The sequence below is a fragment of the Agrilus planipennis genome, unplaced genomic scaffold (assembly GCF_000699045.2).
Source record: "Agrilus planipennis isolate EAB-ADULT unplaced genomic scaffold, Apla_2.0 scaffold134, whole genome shotgun sequence".
NCBI lineage: Eukaryota > Metazoa > Arthropoda > Insecta > Coleoptera > Buprestidae > Agrilus > Agrilus planipennis.
In genome coordinates, this window is record NW_020438860.1 from 57,809 (window position 1) to 83,299 (window position 25,491).

At 35.6% G+C, this 25,491-nt stretch overlaps 2 protein-coding genes across 2 annotated transcripts; one reads left to right on the forward strand and one right to left on the reverse strand.

The window, feature by feature from the left end:
* The first annotated feature begins 3,466 nt into the window (after positions 1 to 3,466).
* Positions 3,467 to 19,863, forward strand: LOC108738961. Its single transcript, XM_018472592.2, has 33 exons — positions 3,467 to 3,508; positions 5,484 to 5,642; positions 5,705 to 5,930; positions 5,988 to 6,240; positions 7,713 to 8,177; positions 8,235 to 8,366; positions 8,420 to 8,693; positions 8,760 to 8,921; positions 8,984 to 9,092; positions 9,290 to 9,433; positions 9,491 to 9,682; positions 9,742 to 10,012; positions 10,065 to 10,433; positions 10,491 to 10,592; positions 10,657 to 10,797; positions 10,855 to 11,065; positions 13,361 to 13,450; positions 13,659 to 13,853; positions 13,914 to 14,075; positions 14,145 to 14,253; positions 14,315 to 14,458; positions 14,527 to 14,718; positions 14,785 to 15,523; positions 15,588 to 15,728; positions 15,787 to 16,060; positions 17,610 to 17,771; positions 17,829 to 17,937; positions 17,996 to 18,139; positions 18,207 to 18,666; positions 18,723 to 19,091; positions 19,153 to 19,251; positions 19,322 to 19,462; positions 19,526 to 19,863. Exons 1-33 carry the CDS (start codon positions 3,482 to 3,484, stop codon positions 19,776 to 19,778), a joined length of 7,020 nt encoding a protein of 2,339 aa, XP_018328094.1. The 5' UTR covers positions 3,467 to 3,481; the 3' UTR covers positions 19,779 to 19,863.
* A 594-nt stretch (positions 19,864 to 20,457) lies between these two features.
* On the reverse strand, positions 20,458 to 22,364 carry LOC108738986 (dynein regulatory complex subunit 2-like). The gene is made up of 2 exons (XM_018472622.1): positions 21,513 to 22,364; positions 20,458 to 21,441 (listed from the first exon to the last, which is right to left on the reverse strand). Exons 1-2 carry the CDS (start codon positions 22,295 to 22,297, stop codon positions 20,814 to 20,816), a joined length of 1,413 nt encoding a protein of 470 aa, XP_018328124.1. The 5' UTR covers positions 22,298 to 22,364; the 3' UTR covers positions 20,458 to 20,813.
* Positions 22,365 to 25,491: the final 3,127 nt, after the last annotated feature.

Consider the following 25,491-nt stretch of genomic DNA (forward strand, 5'->3'; position numbering starts at 1 on the left):
ACTATTTCATGTGAGCTCATTACTATTCTCGAACAAACTAACAAATATTAAGTACAAATAATTAATTATTTAGTAATATTTTAGTTAATTCTTCGTGTAAAATTTAGTTGAATACCCTTACACACTTTAAATACCAATTACAAGTATTAAGTTAATTATTATTGTAAACAATCGTTTTAATGTCGAATGTAAGACATTCATGAAGATTCGCGAAATTAACCAGTTAAATTTCTGAAAATCGTTTTACCAAGAGTAATAAGTCTTTGGAACGGCGCGCAGAAAACGCTAAAGTTTAAGACAAACTTTTAAACAATAAAGTGCTTCATTCGGCATCATTATAGCTCATTATTTAATAGCACAATAAATAGTAGTCAAGCAGGTTGTGTAATAAACGAATGAATGCAAAGATAGACATGTGTACATATAAAAGTATTTCGCAGACTGCTGTGTAAATTAATTTTGTTCTTATATTTGGTCAATGAATACATTAAACAGATAAACAAACTAGTGCAATGTGCTTTTTGGCCAAAACATTCGCCGTAAGTAAATCGTCTATTTAGAAGCCGATCATACCAAAACTTTTCTAATTATGTTGTAAAAAGGTTTAAATTATTAATTTGTTGTCCAGAAAATACATCGCATTCCATTTTATCAATTAATTTTCAACTTTTTTACGTTTTGTACCATTTGCATATTCAATGCATTTTTAATCAACCCTTATTCATTAATTGACTTGTTTGTTTGATACTTTTACATGTTTAGGTACGTGCAATTTAATTTTTAATTGAAGGTAGACTTGTTGTCAAAGGTTAATAAAAATCACGATTCGTCCTCCTCAGAATTAATATCGTAATTGTATTAATTAACTCAACAGTTAGAGAAACTGTAAAATTCATTTTATTTAACTTTCTCGAAGTCCATTTTTCCCTGCGTCTTTAAAATTAAGAAATAACCTATTATTTACAAAAAAAAGTGCAATTACTGAACCACGAAAAGAGCAAAAGATGTTGAAGACAACACAAAAATCAAACGAATCAAAATTAGACAGTCAGGGATGCTACTTTATAAATATTTTCATTTTACAATTAGTTCAATTTATAACATAATATAGTATAGACAACCCAACATACAGGGAATATTACAACACTTAGGTAAACTAATGCTTTAATTGAGCTATAATTTCGGTTTCATTGATACAAATTCATAGATTTCCATTTTTAAATGATATTTGTTGCATGCAGATGCAGTCAGGGATGCTACTTTATAAATATTTTCATTTTACAATTAAAATACAATTTATAACATAATATTGAGTAGGCAACCCAACATACAGGAAACATTACAACACTTAGTAATATATTTGCAAGAAGTTAGAAAATGCTTTTTCTCAGGAAGATAACTATTTTATGTGAGCTCATTACTATTCTCGAACAAACTACCAAATATTAAGTACAAATAATTAATTACTTAGTAATATTTTAGTTAGTTCTTCGTGTAAAATTTAGTTGAATACCCTTACACATTTTAAATACCAATTACAAGTATTAAGTTAATTATTATTGTAAACAATCGTTTTAATGTCGAATGTAAGACATTCATGAAGATTCGCGAAATTAACCAGTTAAATTTCTGAAAATCGTTTTACCAAGAGTAATAAGTCTTTGGAACGGCGCGCAGAAAACGCTAAAGTTTAAGACAAACTTTTAAACAATAAAGTGCTTCATTCGGCATCATTATAGCTCATTATTTAATAGCACAATAAATAGTAGTCAAGCAGGTTGTGTAATAAACGAATGAATGCAAAGATAGACATGTGTACATATAAAAGTATTTCGCAGACTGTTGTATAAATTAATTTTGTTCTTATATTTGGTCAATGAATACCTTAAACAGATAAACAAACTAGTGCAATGTGCTTTTTGGCTAAAACATTCGCCGTAAGTAAATCGTCTATTTAGAAGCCGATCATACCAAAACGTTTCTAATTATGTTGTAAAAAGGTTTAAATTATTATTTTGTTGTCCAGAAAATACATCGCATTCCATTTTATTAATTTATTTTCAACTTTTTTACGTTTTGTGCCATTTGCATATTCCATGCATTTTTAATCAACCCTTATTCATTAATTGATTTGTTTGTTTGATACTTTTACATGTTTTTTTTACACGTAATGTTTAGGTACGTGCAATTTAATTTTTAATTGAAGGTAGACTTGTTGTCAAAGGTTAATAAAAATCACGATTCGTCCTCCTCAGAATTAATATCGTAATTGTATTAATTAACTCAACAGTTAGAGAAACTGTAAAATTCATTTTATTTAACTTTCTCGAAGTCCATTTTTCCCTGCGTCTTTAAAATTAAGAAATAACCTATTATTTACAAAAAAAAGTGCAATTACTGAACCACGAAAAGAGCAAAAGATGTTGAAGACAACACAAAAATCAAACGAATCAAAATTAGACAGACAAGATGGCCTTCCACTTNAAATATTACGTAGAAATAATTAATTAATACTAAGTAATATTTTTAAAAAAATCATCTTTTATAATTTGGTTGAAAATCCCTACGTGTTTTAATTTAGAACTGTTACAAAGGTGATTAGATACTATTACGAGTCTGGAAGTTAATTTTCATTGCAAATTGTCGCAGCAATTTCAAAAATAAAACATATTATCAGCGATTTTCATTTTACAATTAAAGTTCAATTTATAACATAATATAGTATAGACAACCCAACATACAGGGAATATTACAACACTTAGTAATGTATTTGAAAGAAAAGTTAGAAAATGCTTTTTCTCATGAAAATAACCCTTTTACGTGAACCAAAAGTAATTAGATATTATTACGAGTCTAGAAGTTAATTTTCATTGTAAATTGTCGCTGCAATATCAAAAATAAAATGTTATTAACGACTACAAAAAATTCATTGCAAGGAAAGTTAGAAAATGCTTTTTCTCAGGAAAATAACTATTTCATGTGAGCTCATTACTATTCTCGAACAAACTAACAAATATTAAGTACAAATAATTAATTACTTAGTAATATTTTAGTTAGTTCTTCGTGTAAAATTTAGTTGAATACCCTTACACATTTTAAATACCAATTACAAGTATTAAGTTAATTATTATTGTAAACAATCGTTTTAATGTCGAATGTAAGACATTCATGAAGATTCGCGAAATTAACCAGTTAAATTTCTGAAAATCGTTTTACCAAGAGTAATAAGTCTTTGGAACGGCGCGCAGAAAACGCTAAAGTTTAAGACAAACTTTTAAACAATAAAGTGCTTCATTCGGCATCATTATAGCTCATTATTTAATAGCACAATAAATAGTAGTCAAGCAGGTTGTGTAATAAACGAATGAATGCAAAGATAGACATGTGTACATATAAAAGTATTTCGCAGACTGTTGTATAAATTAATTTTGTTCTTATATTTGGTCAATGAATACCTTAAACAGATAAACAAACTAGTGCAATGTGCTTTTTGGCTAAAACATTCGCCGTAAGTAAATCGTCTATTTAGAAGCCGATCATACCAAAACGTTTCTAATTATGTTGTAAAAAGGTTTAAATTATTATTTTGTTGTCCAGAAAATACATCGCATTCCATTTTATTAATTTATTTTCAACTTTTTTACGTTTTGTGCCATTTGCATATTCCATGCATTTTTAATCAACCCTTATTCATTAATTGACTTGTTTGTTTGATACTTTTACATGTTTTTTTTACACGTAATGTTTAGGTACGTGCAATTTAATTTTTAATTGAAGGTAGACTTGTTGTCAAAGGTTAATAAAAATCACGATTCGTCCTCCTCAGAATTAATATCGTAATTGTATTAATTAACTCAACAGTTAGAGAAACTGTAAAATTCATTTTATTTAACTTTCTCGAAGTCCATTTTTCCCTGCGTCTTTAAAATTAAGAAATAACCTATTATTTACAAAAAAAAGTGCAATTACTGAACCACGAAAAGAGCAAAAGATGTTGAAGACAACACAAAAATCAAACGAATCAAAATTAGACAGACAAGATGGCCTTCCACTTTGGAACCATCTTAAAAAAAAAGAAAGATTACGAAGCATTTTTATAAAGTGCGTAAGTGGTTTTCTTAAAATTCAAGATAATTAGATAATGTAACAATAATTACAATCATTGAATATTTAAGGTTTTATCTTTGGCAGAAAGGTCATGAGGGGGAGGGCATGCCTTAAGGTTAAACTCAGATCACTTCTAGTTGATTTTGATTCTAAATTTTAAATGAATATGTTTACCATGTTTACTACAACTTATTACATTATTTTTGATTGACCAAATTAATTTTAGTAGACAGTTTACAATAGTTTCGATCGTGGGGGCCATTTTTGGGTCCCGTACGTCCTCAACAACTAAACACGTTTGATAAACTTGCGACAACAATAAAAAAAGTTATAAACAATTCATCTGGCGTATTTTGGTCAGTTTTTTTTACTAAGTGGTATAAACTTGTCCGTGCTAACTATTTAATGTCTAAAATTATGTACTCAGTTATTATTGTGAATATAACAATGACTCCAGCGAATCTGCATGTGCATATGTATGGGTGTGTTGGGAGTAAAAAAAAAAGGTTTACATTATACTCTTGGCGAATTTAACAAGCGTCCTTGGTACGAAGAAACAAATGACGTTTATGTACATTATGGAAAATTAAAAATAACATGCTCGGAGATGTTAATAACTTGCATTATTATTTTAGAATTGTGCACAAATAAATTAGTTGTTCCTAAAATAAACCTTTAAGGAAACACTCCCCCATCAAAGAGAATGTAACACGTCATGTATTGATAAATAAACCTTTCAAATATATCTACAGCTTTCACACGCGGCTTCGCTCTCGTTGATTACCACATAAAACTAATTTTTACATTTTTTTTCTGGATAAAAGTTACCCTATGTCCTTTTCTGTACTCCTGACAATCTGTGTACAAAATTTTATGATGATTAGTTGAATAGTTAAGTCGTGAAATGGTAACAAACAAACAAGCTCACATTCGTACTTATATAGAATATCTTTAGAAATGAATTAGCGCAAAATGTTTATTAACATTAACGACGAAGAAAGGTTTATTTGTCTAAATCAAAAAAACATTTCATTGAATCAATAAAAAGAAGTGTTAACGTCAACAGTCAGTTTTATTACAACTTCATCTGAACAAGCCATCATCCGTATCTCAAATTTTTTGCAACCATCCGACAATAAAACCGCATCACTCATTCACTATGTATCAGTTGATATAAAATTAGCCAGAGATGCGGCATCATCTCGATGATTTCCGTAATTAGTGCTTTTTTGTCAGTGAACAATATTTTTTTTTTGTTTTACAAGTCATTACTAATTACATTTGAATGAAACATTTTATTGAGGTAAGAATAGCTGACTAAAATTCACACAAAAGTTGTTACTAACTTTATAATCTCTTTTTGGACTTTTTTTTAGGTTTTAATAATTTTGCTTATCCTGGCTATGAGACAAAATGTTTCTTGCTATTATTACATCCCGAATTTTGAAAATTTCAAAAATTTGTCAACCAAACTGACCACGGATAATAAAAGTGAAGATTTTACTGTAAAAGAAAATAGTACTTTTGATGATGAGGTACAAATAAAGTATTTTTTGTGGTTAGTTATATTAAGTTTATACCAAAACCTATTTTGTAGATATACAGTAGAGACATTGCAGAAAATTTTAATATTATTGTAAATTCTCATGAACTAAAAACTCTAAATATATCTCCCAGTAATTTTATGGATACAGTAGAAAAGATATGGAGAGACATTAGTCCTTTATATTTCGAATTACATCGGTATGTTGGAAGAAAACTAGAAAATGAATACCCAAGTACGTTCAATTTCTCCCAAGGCTTAATCCCCGCAAATCTATTAGGTAAATCTAATCGCAATTGTTAATCATAACACCATAATAAATGATAATTCAATGCAGATGCACCGTCGTTGGATTCGTGGACTAATTTGTTAGAAATTGCCACACCTTACCCCGAAATCAAAAATTCGACTGGGACTTCCACAGAAATATTACCGAATGAAGTTTTTGAACTTGTTAATGATTATATGGTATCGATGGGTCTCTATAATATAACGCATCACTTTGGCTTATCACTAAACGAAAATCAGACCAACTACGATTGCGAAGTAATTCCCAACAGGCTTCTACATTCAACTTGTAATTATTTGCAGTAAGTCCTAAAATAAGGAACAAACATAATATAGAGTAGGCAACCCAACATACAGGAAACATTACAACACTTAGTAATATATTTGCAAGGAAAGTTAGAAAATGCTTTTTCTCATGAAAACATTCCTTTTACGTGAACTGATTACTATCCTCGAACAAACTACCAAATATTACGTAGAAATAATTAATTAATACTAAGTAATATTTTTAAAGAAATCATCTTTTATAATTTGGTTGAAAACCCCTACGTGTTTTAATGTAGAACTGCTACAAAAATAATAAGATACTATTAGAAGTCTTGAAGTGAATTTTTCATTGCAAACTGTCGCCATTATATTGAAAATAAAATATATTATTAGCAAATACAGAGAAAACTCATTGAAAATTTTGGTGGAGGCGCCGGGACAATTTAAAACAATAGCTTTAATTGAGCTATAATTCTGCTTTCATTGAAACAAATTGATACAGTTTCATTTATTAGTGATAGNTTGTAATTATTTGCAGTAAGTCCTAAAATAAGGAACAAACAAAATAGCTCAAAATCCCAACGCCAAAACACGACACTGTAGTTGTCCGAAGCACTTTTCGGTAACAAAGTTACCTTCTTCAGGGACTGAAGTGAACTGAAGAAGGGACTGAAGTGAACTGAAGAAGGGACTGAAGTGAACTGAAGAAGGGACAGTTCACTGCAGACCCTGAAGAAGGTAACCTTGTTACCGAAAAGTGCTTCGGACAACTACAGTGTCGTGTTTCGGCGTTGGGATTTTGAGCTATTTTGTTTGTTCTACAACAACCGCCAAAGTTTTTCCAATCTTCTTATTTCCTAAAATAAGGGTTTAAGCGGTTTACGAAGATATAGAAGACGTGTTAAGTTTAGTGAAACGACAGGAAAACCTTGTAGTTATAGGAGACTTCGACGCAGTGAAAGGTGAAAGTAAAGTGGTGCAATAGGATTAGGCAATAGAAATGATAGGGGAGATAGGCTGATATAGAATTTTGCGATTAACATAACTTAACCGTCGCGAATACTTTAATTCAACCATCACGTTAGGAGGCGCTATACGTGGAAGATGCCAGGTGATTTAGGCAGATATCAGTTACATTACATACTTGTTAGGCAAAGATTTAAAAATCAAGCGAAGGACTGTAGGAGTTATCCAGGAGCAGATATAGACAGCGATCATAACTTAGTAGTTATGAAGACCAATCTTAAATTGAAAATTCTGAAAAAGAGGGAAGGTAGAAGACGTCTTGACTTGAAGGAAGGGTAGAGGTAGACCTAAATTAGTTTACTGTTCGCAAATGGTTAAGGATGTGGGTTGTTCTAGTTTTAAGGAAATGCGAAGGTTATATCAGGATAGGAAGGAGTGGAAGTGCATGTCCAACCAGTCTTAGGACTGACGATCTTTTGATGATGAAGTCCTAAAATAAACGGAAAACCTCCTTCTATGCAGTTATCATTTTTATTTACAGATCAGACGAATATGATAAGCCCAAAACTTACGCCACCTCTCATAACATATACTTTATAAATTATTTACAATATTTTTTAATAACAAATGGCACTTGGCAATGGCCACATGATTGGGCCTGTTTCGAGATGTTGGACGACCTGGTAACAATTTTATCTTTGACACCGTTCCATGTTAAAGAAGCGAATGGCGTCGATGATGACGACGAAGTTAACGAAAAAGAATACGTCAACTTTCTTATGGGAATTGCTCTGGAGAAAATTGTCTCCCTATCCCGTGTGGTAACGCACTTGAAGTGGGCCCAAAGTATCATTCGAAACCCCAATCGTCAAAGTATTGAAGACTACGATTCAAAACTTTGGGAATTCAGAGAGAAAATTCAGAAAATAAGCAAACCACATGGATGGTCCAACAATTTGACAGATGTTACAAGTAAAAATAGTTTACGAAAGTCCGATTTTATACGGTATGCATTTTTCTTTTTTTTTTGGACTGAGTGTTGAATGACCGGACATTTTTTTAGTTATTTTGTAGGTACAATATTAGAATTTCAACTCTATAATCGAATAAGTACCATGGAGGAGAACCCCATGGACTCGGTGCATTTACATGGTAGTGACCTGTATGGGTCTACCGAAGCGGGAGACATGCTAAGGTACCATCATTTCGAATCAAAATTTCTTACAACTACTCCGTTAATTTTTTAAGGGAGATATTGTACTCTGCAGCAACAGAAAATTGGCCGAAAGCATTCTTAAACGCCATAGCAGATTCAGAAATTAGCGCGCAAGGTTTCGTAAGCTTTTTCGAACCTCTGTACACCTTTTTGAAAGACCAAAATGGCCCTTTAACCGAAAAAGAATTGGCTCTACTTTTGCAAAACGAATACGAAGAAAACGCCCGTTATTTTTACAATAAGCAAGCTAAAGCAGAGTGGGATTTCGCCGTAGATCTTAAGAATTCAACCAAAGAGGAACTTCAGGTACAAATTACGATACATACGACTGTGTATAATTCCAACAGTATTTTTTCCTATTGATATTGACAGCTCAAGTCGACGCTAGAGGTGGCCGATTTCGAGGAGCACTATCGTCAATATTATTTTCAAGATTTGGCAGATGAAAATTTCCAAAACGAATCTCTCAAACGCCAGATCGACTTCCTGACGGTTATAGGAAGTTCTGCTCTAACTCCAAACAAACTTAGTCAGGTAGCCAGTTAATTTAATGGCGCACTTAAGACTACAGTACAGATAAAGTTTCTCTATCGTAGCTTACGAATTTGACAAATGCAATGATGAACATTTACAGTACCGCAAAGGTTTGTCCTTTCCAAAACCAAGGGTGCAATTTGGAATCGGAAGGATTGAGTTTAGAACCTGGTATGGCCAATTGGTAAACTGATACTGTCCTAATTCTGGTTTAAAAGCTGTCATTAGTTGAGTGGAGAGATTCTTTCATCTCGGATACTGGATGTGGACTCTTTAGGAAGCAACTTCAATTGTCTTTAGACCAGAATCAGGACAGTAGAAGTTTTGGTATACTTTATTTAATTTGTTGTACTGTTATACGTTTGAAGATATTGAAAGCATCATGGCTTCTTCAACGAATCACGAGGAATTACTATACTTATGGGACGCATGGAGGAACGTTACCGGGGTGAAAATGAAGCACATTTACCCCCTGTATGTCAATTTGTCCAACGAGGCTGCCATTGAAAATGGTAACTTTATTTCTTGACCGTTTACCTACCACAAAGCTAGCTCATACTCCTTTCAAGGTTTTAAGGACATGGGAGAAATGTGGGTCAGCGATTTCGAGTCTGACAATTTCGAGGAAGAAATAGAAAGTCTTTGGAAAAAAGTCAAGCCGTTATACGACGAATTACATTACTACATAAGCAACAAACTGAAGCGACATTATGGAGATGTTGCAGACTTCTCTGACAACCTCATTCCGGCACATTTGCTAGGTAGATAGTAGCATATACACTTCCTGTACTGTCAGTGGTATTTTCTGTCTTCCTTTCAGGAAACATGTGGGGACAGACGTGGATAAATATCAGAAATCTAGTACGTCCGTTTCCAGAAGCTGCACAAGTAGATGTAACGTCGTCATTGATAAACCAAAACTACACGGTGCTGAAAATGTTCCAAATAGCAGACGATTTTTATAAATCCCTCGGTTTGGAATCTGCTTCGATGTCATACGATACAAATGTCACATACATCGAAAAACCGACAGATAAAGAAATAGAATGTCACGGGTCCGCGTGGGATTTCTATGACAAAAAGGATTTCAGGTGAGTGAGTTTTTACCAATTATTCTCTAGTTGCTATACTGATACATGTTAGGATAAAAATGTGCACCAACGTTAACTATGAGGATTTCGTGACTGTACACCACGAAATGGGCCATATACAGTACTACATGTTGTACAAAGATCAGCCGATTTCCTTCAGGAGCGGGGCCAATCCAGGCTTTCACGAAGCCGTTGGAGATATCATTACATTATCAGTAATCACTCCACAACATCTGGAAAAGATAGGCCTTCTGCAGGGACACCAGGATTCTTACGAATCGTCGATTAACAGTCTAATGGATTTGGCGTTAGAAAAAATTGCTTTCTTACCCTTTGGGTATCTGATAGACAAATGGAGGTGGGACATTTTCAAAGGCCAAGTGCCCCCAGAGGCCTGGAACTCCCACTGGTGGTATTACAGGTATAAAAGTACTTCTTAAATCTTCACAATAATAGGTACCGTTTCAATTTTCTTCAGGAAAACCGTCCAAAAGGTGAAACCTCCAATAGAACGTAACGACGAGGTCCATTTTGATCCAGGATCAAAATTCCATGTACCAAACGACTATCAGTACATAAGGTAAGTGTCCCAGTGAAGAAAAACGAAGCAGAAGTTCTTATAGACTTATGTACATTACTTGCAGCTACTTCGTGGCCCATATTCTCCAATTTCAATTCCACAGAAGCTTTTGTATAATAGCTGACCAGTATGATCCCAAAAAAACACCATCGCTGTTGCACAGGTGCGACATATACAATTCGAAAAAAGTTGGAGATAAAATGAAGTAACTATCTATTGAAACTCAATTGAGTAGTGGGAGTTTTATTGAAATTATTTTCAGAGCTGGGCTGTCCCTTGGGGCAAGCAAACCATGGAAAGAAGTACTGAAAACGATGACAGGCGAAAGCGAGTACGATCCTTCAGCCCTTATGGAATATTTCTCACCCTTATACGATTATCTAGTCAACGAAAACAAAAGAATTGCCAATAAAAGTCCCCCAGTAATTAATGCGATTTCAAAAAGTCTGTTGTTGTTATTATTTTATCTAATATGTGCAATAAAGTAAATTGTTAATAAAATAATGGGTCGATTATTTATTTTATTATCCGATGTTAAGGGCTCTTTATGTTTATGTTAAACACTGCTGATTTAAAATTGGATAATTGTACTAGACAATACATATGTTTACCGCTGTAGTGTGTGTAAAAATTAATGACAAAAAATTGTTGTTGCTCTCGTGCGCCCGCCGGGAATCGAACCCGATGTCAGGAAGTAGAAAAACTCTTTTAAATGTCTCATTGTAAATAATTGCATTAGACATTTCAAAGTTTAATAAAAAAGAAACAGATAAGAGGCTTATCAAAATACCAATAAGTCGATTGCCAACTAAATAGTTTCAATCAAATTTGTACAACAGCCGTCTATCTAATCTATCGTAATTAAATTGAATTGCAATACTATTATTAGATACAGCAAGTAATCATATCAATTTAATTTAGATGGAAAGTAATTTTTTACAGTAAATTATCAAAAAAATATCAAGGTCGTAACGAATAAAATCGGAGGGTTTTACGACTACAAATATTATATTAATTAGCTACCCAATAAGGAGTAATTCGCTTCACTGATTTGCCCTTGCTTTACCAGGCTAAGCTTCCGTTTGTGTAACAAACCCAAAAAAAATATTAGAAGTCGCATCTGTGACGAGGATATTCTATTAAATTGGAAATATTTAATCTTGAAGTTTACTATTTCCTATTAAAGTAATTGAAAGTAGACTAGAAATGAGTCGGCATGGTGGGGCTTTTGTATTTTTTTTTTATAGAGAAAGCTACTATCAATTTATGGAGCAGCAATTGTATTAAAATGATTGATTAATAATAAGATTAACTGATAAGAGATAGGTAATATACTTGGCTTACTTAAAATAGTAAGCCTGTTCGGTACTCTTTAGTTTCTGGCTATTGAGACTCCGCAAGTGTTATGTTAGATTTTAAAAACTAGACAAGAACTATGGAGACAGTAAGTATTATAACTATTTATAAATAAATGTATTTTGTATCTAACATAATTTGCTTGTAGTATCTACCTACTAGAAAAACATATTTTACAGATAATTCTGTAAATTAAATCTATAAAATATGTTTTACCAATATTAAACTTAACGTTTTCGTGTGGAATCTATAGTTTTATTGTTAGTTTTTTTAGAATGTCTTGTAAAACATAAAGTAGTTTACTGAATTGTGGGTGTTTTTTACAGTTCCCTCAAATTTTTGTATTTTTTTTAAAATTCTTTTATTACTTACATACGTGAAATAATTCATTGCAATAGAAAGTTTTTCGGTTTTAATTACACAGTTTTACACAATGTTCGAAGTTTCAAGTCTTTGATATAAACCGAAATTGAAAAAATTTAATCTCAAGTTTCTCGCTTATCAAAGGTATAAGTATATTGTACTTTAAATACTTAACAGAATAATCAATCAACTTTTCGTTCGTATGTACCTACTACATCACCATTTTGTCTTTTGGATTGTAAATTATTGAAGAGACTTACTCTTACTTTACATTTAAGTAGATATTTAATAATTTTTCTACAATGAATTATTATGGAATCAATTTATCAACAATAAAAAAAATAAAACAATTGCAATTGCGATACACTTACTTATTTGATCTTTTCCACATAACTTTTTCCATTGTAAAGCATGCCATAAAAGCATGGAAAAATGTTAACTAAATATTTGTCCGATTTAGCCTTATCTTATCCGAAGAAATGCTTCTACTACTGTTATTTCGTATTTAAAAAAAAAAAGTGATTCACCAACCGTATTTCAATATTATCTTAATTATATGCAGTACCTATTCAAATTTCCTATTGTAAGTACTCTTATCGGACATGTTCGCGTACAAAAATAAGGAAAAAACATTCGAAAAACAGTTCTGCACCTGTAGACCGACAACATAACGTTACGTAGCAAGTGCCGATTGGGCTTTGGGTCAATTAATAATAATAATTGAAATTTCGATTGCCTTTTTGTATGCGACAGTTCGGTTGACCGTAACCGTTGGCATGTTTGTTTAATTTTAGGAAAAGGTCATTCTTTTTTCCCGATTCGCTTTACATACCTATACACACATAGATAGGTGGTATCGATGCTTGCGACAGTTTAATTATTGTGTGTAAGTTTGTAATAGTACAGTATTCTAGTTTCAAAATAGTGCAACAACACGCTTCGTGAATACGAAAGCCTTTCAATTATTGTAAGACAGGTGAGGTGTCTTAACTAACTATACGAATTGCGCTATTATACCTATACTACTGCTCGAAGGACATTAGCAATAAATTTACTACATCAATTTTTCTTCTTCGTTCGTATCAGCAGTGGTGTGTGTTATTTTGCTAGTTGCGATAATGAAGCTTGTGGTGCAGCAGGTACATATTTCAAATTATTAAAATGAAATACTAATGATGAAAAATTTGTTTCTGTTGTCGCACCCTCGCCGGGAATCGAACCCGAGACGAATTTTCACATTAATGTTTGCATAATATTAACCACTATCAAATGTTATCATTAAATACAATAATTAAAATCATTCGTTTGTTGTAAAATGCCGATACAAATCTGAAAATTTAATTCCAGAAGTTTTTATTAATTGGATGTTACTGTTCCTTAATTATCGGCCTCGCAACTGGCGCGTTTCAAAATGAGGAAGAATTGGCAGAATTCCTGAAAGGGGAGTACGAAGCCAACGCTTCGGCGATTTGCAACAAGTACGCCCTAGCATCATGGGATTCCAATACCGACGTTAACAATGCCGCAAAAACCGCTGCACTGGTAATTACATTCATTAAACTATTTATTATGTACACGTTTCGCTATTTTATTCATTCCTAGACCGCTGTGACGTTAGAGAGGGCCGAAATTCAAAAATACTATTGGGAAAACTACTTCCGCAGTTTGAACGCCGACAACTACAGAAATGAGTCCATCAAAAGACAAATAAAATCCTTAACCGTCCTGGGCACAGCAGCTCTGGATTCTGAAAAATTAACTCAGGTACGAATCTCTGTTGTTGGAATAAATACAAAGTCCAGCAGGTACCCTCTTTGTTTCTATTCGTTTTAGTTCAGCAACATCACCAGTGTAATGAGAACTATCTACAGTACCGCCAAGATTTGCCCTTATGCAAACCAAGATTGCGATTTAACTACAGAAGGACTGAGTTTAGATCCAGGTAAAGACAATAAAATCATCAGTTCAATTCTTATTTTACTAAATTGTCACCCTTACTGTAGATATCGAAGGGATATTGTCATCATCCACCGATTACAATGAGCTCTTGTATGTTTGGGATGCATGGAGAAACGCTTCTGGAGCTAAAATGAAAGAGATATACCCCACCTACGTTTCTTTATCAAACGAAGCAGCCTTAGCCAACGGTAATCTCTATACATATGTGTGGATACTAGACAGTTACAAAACTATACGTGGTTTTCTTTTTGACTAGGATATTCCGACATGGGAGCCTACTGGAGGAGTTCTTTTGAAACAGACAACTTCGTTGACCAGATGGACAAATTATGGAGACAAGTCAAGCCATTGTACTTCGAGTTGCATCGCTACGTGGGCAAGAAGCTGAAAGAACGATACGGAGACCTTTTGGACATATCAGACGGACTCATACCGGCCCATGTGTTTGGTAATTCCGCACATCTACATAAATGCTTAGATGGACGGCTCAATTGAAATTCGACCCTTGTTTCAGGGAATATGTGGGCTCAGGATTGGGCAACATTGAGCAGCCTAGTCCGGCCGTATCCTTCTGCGAGCGAAACGGATGTTACAGGAGCTTTGGTTTCGAAAGGTTACAATCCAACGAGCATGTTCGAAACAGCCAACGAGTTCTACACGTCCATGAGCTTGAGCAATATGAGCATGGCGTTTGGACCCAGGGCCATGATAGTGAAACCCAGCGACAGAGAAGTTCTATGCCACGCATCGGCGTGGGACCTGTGTGACCGGTCCGATTTCCGAATAAAAATGTGCACTTCCGTAAACAGTAAAGATTTCATCACCATACATCACGAGCTTGGACACATTCAGTATTACATACAGTACAAGGATTTACCGTTAAGTTTGCGAGGGGGAGCGAATCCAGGTTTTCACGAAGCGATCGGGGACCTGATTGCATTGTCCGCCGAGACCCCGAAACATTTGCAAAAAATCAACCTTCTTGATAACTACGTCGATTCCAATCAGAGCAGCATCAACTCGTTAATGGACATGGCACTCAACAAAATAGCCTTTTTGCCATTCGGCTTATTGATAGACAAATGGAGATGGAACGTATTCAACGGGAACATTACACCAGAAAATTACAATTCCCAGTGGTGGTATTACAGGGAAAAATATCAAAAGATAAAGGCTCCGAACACTCGATCGGACGAAATCCATTTCGACCCTGGCGCGAAATACCATGTAGCTGGCAATTCCCAATACATAAGGTACACCAGAACCAACATTACGACATTTTCTATATGTACTCACACACACACATTTTTCTTTCAGTTATTTTGTAGCGCACATTCTCCAGTTCCAACTGTACAAAAGCCTGTGCGTCGCTGCTGGCGAGTACGATCCAAACCGTTCCGACAGGCCTCTACACAACTGCGACTTTTACCAATCCACAGCTGCCGGAAACTTGCTAGCGTGAGTCCGGAAACTACCGCAATCCTTTGAAATCCTAATAATAATATGTTATATGTAGGTCCGGTTTGAAATTAGGTTCGTCTAAACACTGGAGCGAGGCCCTTTATGCAATAACCAACGAAACCGACATTAGCGCCGGCGCCCTTATGGAATACTTCGAGCCCTTGTACACGTTCCTGAAGGAATACAACGGTCCAATGACAGAAGCGGAACTAACAAATTTCTTAGAAAGGGATTACGAAGAAGACGCATCCATCATTAATAATAAAGAAGCAATTGCCGAATGGAATTACGATACAGATATAAATAACGCCAATGCTTCAGCAAGGCAGGTTAGTGGGGGTGCACGATAAATAAATCCATGCTGGGATGTCTAAAATATCAATAAATCTATGTTGGGATGTCTAAAATATAATTAAATCCATGCTGGGATGTCTAAAATATAATTAAATCCATGCTGGAATGTCTATAATACGAGGGTGGATTGATAAGTTTCCGGCCTGACCAAGAAAAACAAGGTTTTTAAAAATTTTTTTTTTTTATTTCTCAACATAATCTCCTCCAAGGCTGATACATTTCTCATAGCGGTGTTCCAGTCTATTAATGCCATCTCTATAGACTGATTCGTCAAGCTCCTCAAAATAACCATTTACAGCTTCGATTACTTCTTCATTGTCCGCAAATCTCTTACCGCCAAGCCATTTTTTGAGATTAGGGAACAGAAAATAGTCACTCGGGGCTAGGTCTGGAGAGTAAGGAGGGTGCGGCATCAATTCAAACTTTAGATCGTTGATTTTAGCCGTCGCAACGATTGACGTGTGCGCTGGTGCGTTATCGTGATGAAACAAGATTTTTTTCTTCGCCAGATGAGGTCGTTTAATTTTCACCTCGTGGCTCAAACGTTGCAATAAGTCTGCGTAGTATTGACCAGTGATAGTATTACCCTTTGCAAGGTAATCAATGTATATAATACCTCTTGCATCCCAAAAAACAGTAGCCATAACCTTGTTCGCCGAAAAAATTGTTTTTGCCTTCTTTGGAGTTGGTTCCCCTGGTCCAATCCACTGTTTAGACTGTTCTTTGGTTTCAGGAGTGTAGTGGTGGACCCACGTTTCGTCAACGGTTACGAATCGACGCAAAAATTCGCTTGGATTACGCTTATACAATGACAAATTTGCGGTAGAAATGTTTTTTCGAATCAATTTTTGGTCGACTGTTAGCAAACGCGGCACCCATCTTGCACAGAGCTTTTCCATATGCAAATGTTGGTGCAAAATATGTTGCACACGTTCATATGACATCTTACAGGTCTCAGCTATCTCACGCACTTTCAATCTGCGGTCTCCCAGCACTATTTGATGAATTTTTTCGATCATATCTGGAGTTGTGACCTCAACGGGGCGTCCTGAGCGAGGCCCATCAGAGGTGCTCACACGACCCTTTTTAAACTCGGAAACCCACTGCTTAACGGTTGAATATGACGGGGAGGATGTCCCCAGTGTTGAGTCCATCTCTTTTTTAATTTCCTTCGGCGTTAACCCCTTCAAATAAAAGTATTTGATGACAGCACGATTTTCCTGCTTTTCCATTTTTACGAAAACCACAGAGGCGTCTTGTTCAGCGTGCTGTCAAACCTACACTAGCAAGGAGATCGGGCTGAAACTATAGCTACAAGCTATCCAAGGATGGTACTATAGAATGTCACCTCAAGGTAGGCCTAGTGGCGTCATCTCTTGGTTAGGCCGGAAACTTATCAATCCACCCTCGTATAATTCAATTCATGCTGGGATGTCTAAAATATAATTAAATCCACACCAGGATGTCTAAAATATAAATAAATCTATGCTGGGATGTCTGAAATAACAATCTCTCTTTTTTAAGACCGAAGCAACACTGGAATCCGCCGAATTCAATAAACTTTACTGGCAATACTACTTCAAAGATTTGAATGCTAATGACTATACCAATGAAACTCTAAAAAGGGCGGTAAAAGATCTGGTCGTTCTAGGCACAGCTGCATTGGACACCGAAAAATTAACCGAGGTATGTACAATTAAGATCTGACTTGTCTGACCGAAATTGTTTGGGATTCTGTTTCAGTTAACTAACGTATTAAGCACAATGACCAACATCTACAGTACCGGAAAGATATGCCCCTATAACAATCAGTATTGCGATCTCACAACGGAGGGTTTGAGTTTGGAACCTGGTGAGTGATATTATTTTCGAAACGTACCAGTCGAAATATTTTGATTTCAAATTTTTAGACATTGAAGACATTTTGTCAAGTTCAACAAATTACGACGAACTGTCGTATGTTTGGAAGGCCTGGAGGGATGCAACGGGGGCAAAAATGAAGGACTACTATAAAACTTACGTAAACCTTTCCAACGAAGCAGCGCAAGCCAACGGTACGCTATCGACACGTTTCCTTCCAAAGTCAAAACGTTTTTCAATATTGGTTGTTGTTTTTTGCAGGATTCAAAAATATGGGGGAGATGTGGATCGAAAGTTTCGAGTCGGACACCTTCATCAACGACATGGACACCTTGTGGAATCAAGTCAGACCCTTGTACGACGAGTTGCACAAATACGTAGGGAACAAACTCAAGGAGCGTTATGGAGACAAACTGGACATTTCCGATGGACTGATACCAGCCCACCTTTTTGGCAATATGTGGGCCCAGGACTGGACAGCACTGAAAGAACTAGTAGCACCTTACCCCAACGTCCAAGCCATCGACGTGACAACAGCGATGAGAAATCAAAATTACACCGTTTTGAGAATGTTCCAAACTGCAGATAATTTCTACCAGTCTCTTGGACTCGAGCCAAATACAATGTGTTACGGGCCTAAAGCCATGATAGAAAAACCTGCAGACAGGGAAGTTCTGTGTCACGCTTCAGCGTGGGACTTCTCCGACGGTGAAGACTTTAGGCGAGTAAAAATTCTACTCTTTGTTCTTCTATTATAGTAAAATATTTCATTTTTAGAATTAAAATGTGCACGAGCATCAATTACAACGACTTCGTAACAGTTCACCACGAGATGGGGCATATAGAGTATTACATCCTTTACAAGGACCAGCCGGTAATATTCCGCACAGGAGCCAATCCCGGTGTCCATGAGGCCGTAGGAGACCTCATTGCCTTGTCTGTGGCCACACCGAGACATCTCCAGAAGATCGGCCTCCTTGAAAACTACCAACAGTCTAACGAATCGGCATTGAATAAGTTGATGGACATGGCTTTAGAAAAGATTGCCTTTTTACCATTTGGACTTCTCGTAGACAAATGGAGATGGGACGTGTTTAATGGTACAGTCGCTCCAGAGGACTGGAACTCCAGATGGTGGTATCACAGGTAACAATTTGGGCGATTTGAATGTAGTGGTTAAGATGACCCTGATGATGTTCCTTTTTAGGGAAACCATTCAAAAGGTAAAGGCTCCAGTACAAAGGACTACGTCCGATTTTGATCCAGGTGCAAAATATCACGTCCCAGGGGATAGTCAATATATCAGGTAAAGAAGTATTGCTTCTGTTCAAAATTACCTTCTTATTTACTGTTTTTTTCTTTTAACAATGTTGCAGTTATTTCGTGTCCTTCATTCTACAGTTCCAACTGTACCGAAGTTTGTGCAGAAGTGCCGGCCAGTACGACCCCAACAACGCATCCCTTCCGCTATATAACTGCGACTTCTACGAAAACACAGACGTAGGATCAAAACTGAGGTGAGTGACAAGCAAAGGATTATATAATCTTTGAAAAATGATCGAATCGCTGTATTTCCACAGGGCCGGACTGTCTTTGGGAGCCAGCAAACATTGGAAGGAGGCCCTTCAAGAAATCACTGGCGAGAACGCGTACGACGGTACAGCCATTATAGAATATTTCCAACCCCTCTACGATTGGCTGAGGCAGCAGAATTCTGCTTCTGAAACAACCCCGCCTGGTACCGATAACGGAACGTCGAGTAATCGGGGGACGATCCAATTGCTTATCACGACGGTACTTTTAGTTACCACTATGTTTATGTATTGTACTTAAACAAGCACAGAATGTTGTGTTTTGAAAACGGGTGCTTCTTCTTGTGCCCATGTATATTGTTTAATAAAAGCTTTTGAAATGTTGAGGAATATCAAATTTGGATACGTGATCGATTGTGCATATCAACTTTCTAACGACTTAGATTTTGCAAAATTTCAACTGCCTTAAAAAGGTACTAGTGAATGAGAACGCCATAAAAGAAAAAGCATTTTTGTTCTGTGAATCGTGAATTAAAATTCGCTGATTTTGACATATTCGTGTTGAAACTAACAATTGAAAAGTAGTAGATGGGATTAAATGTCTATTCTCGGGTGTATAATTGGTTGCATACGTACGAATTCTGATGACACATTATAACATTAAATTTTTACCTTCTATCCGATCTTGGACGGGCTTATCAAGTCACTGTACAATAAGGTACCTACGGTCTTAGTGTATAAGTAGGATTTGTGGGTCTGCGATAGTCGACAATCGGAAATTCTCATAAAAAAGAATGAAATTAACTAAACTGTCTACTTTGCTGTCATTTAATCGGAAATCATAAGTGTTTTGACTTGTTGGACGTGTTCGTATGTTAATATTCGATCCAAGGCTTTTGTATTGTAAAGAAGCACCCTGTATTTTATACAAGGTACTTCTTTACCTATAAATGTAAGCTACTAAATAAAAACCGTTAAGATATTGATTAATATATATAGAGGAAATCCCAAATTTGGATATGTGATCAGTTCTACATTCAGATGCAAGATTTATTTTATTGCATTGCACCTTCCTTTGCATTGAGCTAATAAGCTCAGTGGCCTCGATGCGCATTTTTTTTTCTTTAATTTCTGTTATCTGCAATTCTAATTTTCTAACGGCAAAGTTGATAGATATTATACAGGTTAAGGTAAGCTTCACTTGGAATCATCGCCAGACATCATTTCACTTCCCTTTTTATTAGCTAACGAAGTGGCTTGTTGGTCACGACTATAATACAACCAAATAAAGAAACAAGCGGCCGCCATTTGAATTTTGTACGTACAAATATCGTAATCAAAGATTGAAGTCGAAACACTTGTATTTCCTCATTTCGAAATTCCCGTCTGAAACACTGACTGGTCCTCTTGTCGTTGGCTGTTTCTCTTCTACAGTCAACGTGCCGGGACAACTGACGCACTGACAATACTTGTGCAATCTTCTTTTCAAAATATCGTTCTCTCTGATCAGAAATTCCCTCTCCTCGTTCAAGGAGTACCTGGACGCGTCTTTCTGAGCGACCCGTTGCCAAAACAAATCCAGTTCGGCCACGGCATTAAAAGTGTCGTTTTCCAGCGATAACGGCTCGTTATCGTCTGCCTCAGCGTCAACCACGTTCTTTGGCTCTGGAAGAGGAAACGGGAGAACCTTTTCCTCTTTCGTCTCGAACTTTCGACACACTGCGGAAAGCTTTAAAATACGTTCGCCTTTGCCGCCTATTTTATTCAAAAAATCCATGATATCGTTGCTTAGGATCGTAACCAAACTGATATTTTGATCGTCGATACCCACGTCTTCCTTCAGGATTTTCTTCAGGGTGCCGAAACAGTTGGCTAAATAAAGCCTCTCGTTGTCGTAACTGTTCAGTTTTTCCGTACGGCTCCTGATCAGTTCTGTATTTTCTTCTCGGAGATTCTTAAGCAAACTAGAAAGAAAATTGAATTGTTGAAGAAAGAAAGATTGCAAGGCAAAAGAGGAGAAGGCAATGATACTTTCTTTGCATTTTTTGCCATTCGTCTCAAGTTCTGCCTTATTTGCGCTTGGACCGCATTATCTTGTTCCAAAAGTGCGAGATAGTTTTGCTTCCTTTGGGCCGTTTGTTTTTCGAAATCTTTGACGAATTTCTTCGACTTGTTCCATAAATTGGTCAGTGCATTTTCCAAATCCATTCGTAAAGTTTGTATAATGTCGTTGTAGTCCCTTTGATCCTCGTCTATCCTGGACAGGTACGTGCTTCTAACCTTCTTTTCGTATTCCCTCATATCCTGATCCAAACCGTATATCATCATCTTCAAATAATCCTCTCCGTCGCTTATCGTTTGCTGATATACGTTTTGTTCTTCTTCACATGCGGCCTGGAGTTTATTGAGACTGTCTTCGTAATCGTCCTTCAAGTCATCCAAGCGATCTCTGAATCGACGAATGAGCAGATCTATGTTGTCGCAGTGTTGTCTAAAGTTCATTAGATATTGCTCTTCGGCTTCTCCCAGTTCGTCCATGAGCAGCGAAATGGTGAAGTCCTTTGTGTCAACAACCCTTTCGAAGTTGTGCCACGCAAACTGAAGATCTTCGCGCATTCGTGGAAGCGTGATGTCGATAAGCATCCTTCTCCAATTCTTCTCATGTCGAGAAACAGTGAGCTGTCCATATTTAATCTCGCGTGTTAAATAATCGACTTTAATCTGTTTTTGTTTGCGTTCTTTCTCGAGCTTCTTTTGTAACTTTTTTTCCTTCTTCAGGGCTATTTTTTCCTCCTCGGTCAATTGAGGTTTGGGTGGCATTTTGAAAGATCGAAAAACGTTTTGACAACTTTCGAATTGTCAAAAAAAAAAAGATCGCACAGTTGTGCAACTAATCAAATAATAATTGTAAAGAGCACAACGACCCCAGGAATAAATAATATTTTCAATTAATTATGCAATTAAAAACCGGCGATAATGAGACTGCCAGTTATATAATATAATAACTTTTAAGTTGTTTGTAAGACGTACTGGAAAATAACAAAAACGATCCTTAAGCGTACATTTTTGTTGCTTTTAAACAACTTTACCTTCACGCACAAATCGTTTAGTACTTGACCTGGAAAATGATTTACGTACATTGAACAAAATTAAACGATTTGGTATTAGGAAAATAACAACAACAATAATCCACCAGTGGAAAGTTCTTTATGGAAAACTAATCAGTGGTGACTCGTCCTTTCAAAAATACAAGTGCGATGGCTAGGGGAGTAGCTCTTCCCTTGGACATTTATTATGTATATTAAGTCCGTTATAATGCCTCATCATCTGAACAGCACACAATTAATTGCTTAAATGCATAATTACCTTTAAAGGACTCATCTAAATCCTTACGGAAAATCCCCTTTGTCAAACTCTTAAAAATTTTGCTTTCTTGTAGTTATCGACGTATATAGCAAGTCTCAATGGGTTTTGAGTCGCAAAAACTAATTTTTTTTTGAGATATGGTCCATTAAAATTGTATTTTTTCCATAAGGACTTCCGAGATACAGTTATACCTATTACATGTAGTGAATGTTAATGATGTTACATATACTTAAAAATGTACGGATGAGTTACAAAGACAGAAGAGTGATACTTAGTTTCTATAAAGAGCAACAGGCAATTATAGAGATGGGACTGCGACGTAGATTTGCAGATGATATAGCAATACTAGCATCTAGCAAGGAGGATTTAGAGATAACTTTAAATAAAATGGAAGCGGTATTGACAAAGCAGTATTGCATGAAAATAAAACAAAAATACTGGTATGCAAGGGAAAAGTAGGAGAACAGAGGACTCTATGGAAGTAAATAAAAAATAGGCGAGATAGGTTGGTAGGACACCTTCTCAGGCACGAAGGTCTAGTCAGAGACATATTAAAGGCAGAAACGGAAGTTAGGAGGGGTAGAGGTAGACCTAGATTAGATTACTGTTCGCAAATAGTTAAGGATTTGGGTTGTTCTAGTTTTAGGGAAATGCGAAGTTTAGCTCAGGATAGGAAAGAGTGGAGGTACGTGTCCAACCAGTCTTAAGACTGACGACCTTATGATGATGATGATGTAGTGAATTTTCAAAGTTTTTCAAAGAATTCGACAGAGGGTCACTTTCCGTAAGGATCTACCGAGGCCCCATTACAATAACGTGCACCCCTATTGATATGCAAATACCATGGTACGACAACCGTTGTATTCTGTACCATAAGTCTCGTTTCATGGGCATTTCTACAGTGCCCTTCGTCGTTTCCGTCGCACGTTTGTATCATCCTTTTTAGCCTAATACTGTGACCCAATGTAAAAACTCCTTTTAGTAGACCAAAATGAAAAACATCCGCGGACGTGTTTTTTTTTTTTAATAAGTATAACAATAACGACCCGGGCTGACCGTGAAACTGTTGGAAGGACGATGAAGGCGTCATGCACCTTTAGTGTCAATTTGAATGGCATTATTACTCAATTAATTGCTAATAAAACTATTATGGCAAGTAAGTATTTTTCAACGTGTCAATCATGAAGAAAATTATTATTTTTCATTGAGCGGCATAGAAAAACTGTCCGTGTTATACAATAAAGCAGTAGAATTCTTTCTATCAGAGACTTTTCCTTTCTTTTGTTCAGACATATTATAAAAGATTTTGTAATTTACCAAAAAACGAGCCCAGTCTCTAACGCAGTGCACTTAAGATATAAAACCATGGTATCGCTTACGAAAGTGCTTTTTGGGCAGTGGACGAATTGCACATTATGCCTTATCAAGGAGGGACAACAAACTGACTTCTTTGCTAGGACAATTCTGTCATATTTTAGTTAAATGTTTTAATCGTTAGATCTAGAACGTTGTACTATTTGCTCTACCAGTTACACCAATTTTGCCTTCTTATATGATGCTCAATTGGTTTTTTTTAAGTTTATTTTGCAGCCAAAAAAGTTAGTAAAGTATAGATACTTTTTGACTGTTTAATAAACATAAAGTTTGAAGTTTTTAGACTAAACATGTTGTAACGACTTTGTTTTACCTATGTGGAGTCGTATTATTTGCAGTTGAACGTTTAGAAATGGAAAGAACAAGAGAGGAAAACGATATTGATGTTTTCTCGAAAGTGGGTGCATTCCTGCAAGTTCGAAAACTTTCAGTAACATTGAAGAACAGTTACAGTAGGTACTTGGACGGTTGTATTTATGTTTACGGTAAACGGTAAAGTGAGACAGGTGCTGAATTGAAATGCATTTAAAAAGTGCTCGCAGCCAGGAAAAAGCTGTTCTCTGTTGTCACTTCCAGGAAAAGATTGCCATCAAACCCATCCTTCCTCTTTGCCTTTTCATTTTTACGCGCAATTAAACTATTCTTTTATAAATATTAGAGGCCCATATTCTTATCGGCCAGATTCAGTGTGCGCTAAAACCTGTACTCTTTTGTCTTTGATATGTTCTTTCAATCTTGCAGTCAATTTTCTGCCTGTTTGGCCTAAATAAATATTCAGCGAACTGATGTTTGATAATAATCAATCACCATATTCTAAATCACGACTTCAAATCAAATACTTGAAAAAAATGCATCAAAATATAAGTTGTTTACCAAGTACCTACAGTATGACATTTAGAACAGAACAATAAAAAGTAATTCTCGATTTGTGTACTAACAACGAAATGTCATGTAGTACTTCCTGTATAATGTTTTTCAATTATAAAATCAGAGAGAGTGTAAAAAAATGAACTTTACAAATTGGAAACGCAAATCGTTATTTATTACATATTAAATATTTTAGATGTATTTTATATGTACAAGGAATAATTAAGGATAAACTATAAACATATTTTTATGTTTACATATAATTCGCCTGATGGTAACTATTTTGTTGTTGTTTATTCACCCAAAATGGTCCATTCCGAATTGTTGAATTTTAAATAGGCACGTGCTCGACGAATATTAATAAATTTAACAATAACAATCGATTATTACGAATACTGATTCCAATT

Coding starts and splice junctions, on each gene's coding strand:
- LOC108738961 (XM_018472592.2), top strand. CDS start 3,482: ATGTGCTTTTTGGCTAAAACATTCGCC. Junction 6,241..7,712: donor TCAACTTGTAATTATTTGCA/GTAAGTCCTAAA, acceptor TTTTATTTACAG/ATCAGACGAATATGATAAGC. Junction 11,066..13,360: donor TGTTATTATTTTATCTAATA/TGTGCAATAAAG, acceptor CATTAGCAATAA/ATTTACTACATCAATTTTTC.
- LOC108738986 (XM_018472622.1), bottom strand. CDS start 22,297: ATGCCACCCAAACCTCAATTGACCGAGGAGGAAAAAATAGCCCTGAAG. Junction 21,442..21,512: donor CGAATGGCAAAAAATGCAAA/GAAAGTATCATT, acceptor TTTTCTTTCTAG/TTTGCTTAAGAATCTCCGAG.